This window comes from Odontomachus brunneus, unplaced genomic scaffold (genome assembly GCF_010583005.1).
Source record: "Odontomachus brunneus isolate Ranch 3 - 2012 unplaced genomic scaffold, Obru_v1 Obru_scaffold_277, whole genome shotgun sequence".
In the NCBI taxonomy this organism is placed as follows: Eukaryota; Metazoa; Arthropoda; class Insecta; order Hymenoptera; family Formicidae; genus Odontomachus; species Odontomachus brunneus.
Genome location: NW_022639727.1, coordinates 208,235 through 210,571, shown reverse-complemented (window position 1 = coordinate 210,571; position 2,337 = coordinate 208,235). Strand labels below are relative to the sequence as shown.

At 54.7% G+C, this 2,337-nt stretch overlaps 1 protein-coding gene across 1 annotated transcript in view; it reads right to left on the bottom strand.

The window, feature by feature from the left end:
• Positions 1–684: 684 nt before the first annotated feature.
• Positions 685–2,337, bottom strand: part of LOC116853112 (uncharacterized protein DDB_G0290685-like) — a 7,262-nt gene continuing 5,609 nt past the window's right edge. Inside the window, exon 2 of the mRNA XM_032833993.1 lies at positions 685–1,827. Coding sequence (XP_032689884.1) covers positions 720–1,827 — 1,108 coding nt within the window. The 3' untranslated portion in view covers positions 685–719. The remainder of the gene's footprint in view (positions 1,828–2,337) is intronic.

Here is a 2,337-nt window from a genome sequence, read left to right as displayed (position 1 = left end):
TGCGGTTCTACGCGCAAGTATGCATGAGCCGCAAGTCAAATTGCCCGGGTAGGTAGGCGTAGAACGGCATATCCTCTTTCATGATGCGACGTCACCAAGCGTAGCGCTGAGCGTACATGCGAAGAAAGCCGATGCTAGGAATCGCTCGGAGGCCCACGTCGGTGATCGGCCAGAACCAATAGCTCGGAATCACCGACCCCGGGCCGAAGAGGCCGCTACAGCTATAGCGCACCTGAGCGTGCACCAGATAACGCAAGCACGCGAACTCGTGGTTGCGGCCGACCATCTCGTCCACGCGATCGTCCATTTTGCGTACGTTGCGAATGTACACGTAACGGTGCCGTAAAACAGATCGCCGTAAAACGGAATGCGTGCCTGCAACAATCGACTGTTGTCGCGCAAGCGCAAGACCTGATCGACCTTCGGTGGCTCGTAGTAGAGATACGGTTCTAACGAGACGGCCTTCTCGTGCAACGTCTGCAGCATCTCGGCGTAGTGACGATTGTGCCACCAGTCGCCACGACTGCCGTCGGCTCGAGCGGCTAGAATCCAGGCGTTCGCCAGCCGATACGCGGTCATGGGATCCACGCGCTCCGGCGTCCGCGCGAATACGTCGTAGGGATCGCGCATCACGCTGCGTATACACCGGCGAGACATGTCGCGTACACCACTGTCTCGTACGAAGTAGAGGCATTGCACGAAGTGAGCGGTCGACATGGTCAAGTACATGCGCCAATCGTTGAACGGAGCGCCTTTTGGTAACTGGACGTAAACCGATAGAATTGATTGGCAAAGTCCCGCAGCACCGCCACGCACCGTACGTACGCGTCGATCGAGCCGATGGAGTTATTGCTCTCGGTCACGACGAAGCGCAAGATCTGATGCTGAAAGTAAAACATGGAGACGAAAGCTCGCTTCTCGTACCACCACGAGCCGAATAATACGGTGCCGCGATCTGGCGAATTGTCCGCATCGTGATCACTCACGAGTTCGTACGCCAGCAAATTGCTCGGTGGCTTGTTCAACGGCTCGACGAACGCCAGCGGGTTCGGGTAGTCGGGATGCGGAATGTTATCTTTACCGGAGTCCTCGTCATCGTCTTTGCGATGATCGATTTTTCCGTCGGATCCATCTCCGCCCTTGTTGCCGTGGTCCGGCTTCTTGCCGCCGTCACCGCCGGCCGGCGGTGGATTCTTGGCATCGTCTTGCACATCGACATTATCTTCATCGTCCAGATCATCGTCGCTGTCGTCCATCAGCGGAGATTCGGTCTCTTCATCGTCCTCACCGCCGCCGCCGGCCGACTTTTTTTCCAGCGATTCATTGGCTAAAGCGCGGCGTTCATCTGTTCTGTCGACAGGACTGATCTCGCCCGCGAGAGCTTGTCGTTTCACGCGCACTAATTCCTCAGAGCTACCATCATCAACCTCCATTTCAGGATTCAGTTCCTCGCCGCCCGGGCCGCCGTCGAGCTTTTCTTCATCTACTCGATTGGTCTCATCGACGTCAGGATTCAATTCCTGGCCACCCGGCTTGTGGTTGCCGTCGCCGCCAGGCTTGTGGTTGCCGTCGCCGCCAGACTTGTGGTTGCCGTCGGGCTTGTGGTTGCCGTCGGGCTTGTGGTTGCCGTCGGGCTTGTAGCCGCCGTCGTGCTTGTGGCCGCCGTCGGGCTTGTGGCCGTCGTCGTTCTTGTGGCCGCTGTCGGGTTTTCCATCATCTGCTCGATTGCTCGTTTCCTCAGCAAGGCCTAATTCGTTACCAAACGGTCTAGTGCTCTTCGCTCGAGCGCGTTCAGCTTGAAATCTCCTGGTGGCGAAAGCAGTTTTGCTGAAAAAACAATAATGTATGGTTATGCATATCAGGCAAAAGGCCACTACTGCAAAAGCCGCATTAGCAGAAGACGCGGCTCCTATGCAGCCAAAGAGGAGCCAGATACATGTACGCTTAGCGCTTGAACTGTCAATATACATTTATAAGTGCGCATGCATGGCTGCTTCTTGTGTATGTGCACTTTTAAATCCGTAATGTCAAATTAATTTGAATCATTTTTAATTATTCCTATAAGTTGCCACTGCTCATACTAAATATGTCGTTAATTTAACTGAGATAGAGAACTGGCTCTTTGTGTGCGTAGACGCCGCGTCTTCTGCCCAGCAACGCTGCCGTGACGGTCACTGTGAAAAGAATAATGCGTACACGAAAGAAAGAGATGGAACGTCATATATCTATCTCCTTCTGTTACTCATCGCCCGACGTTCTGAACGCACACGTACACGGACGCACACACGGAGCTATCCATTTCAGTATAGCCCCGAACGGTCTGCCTCTCTGGCCTAT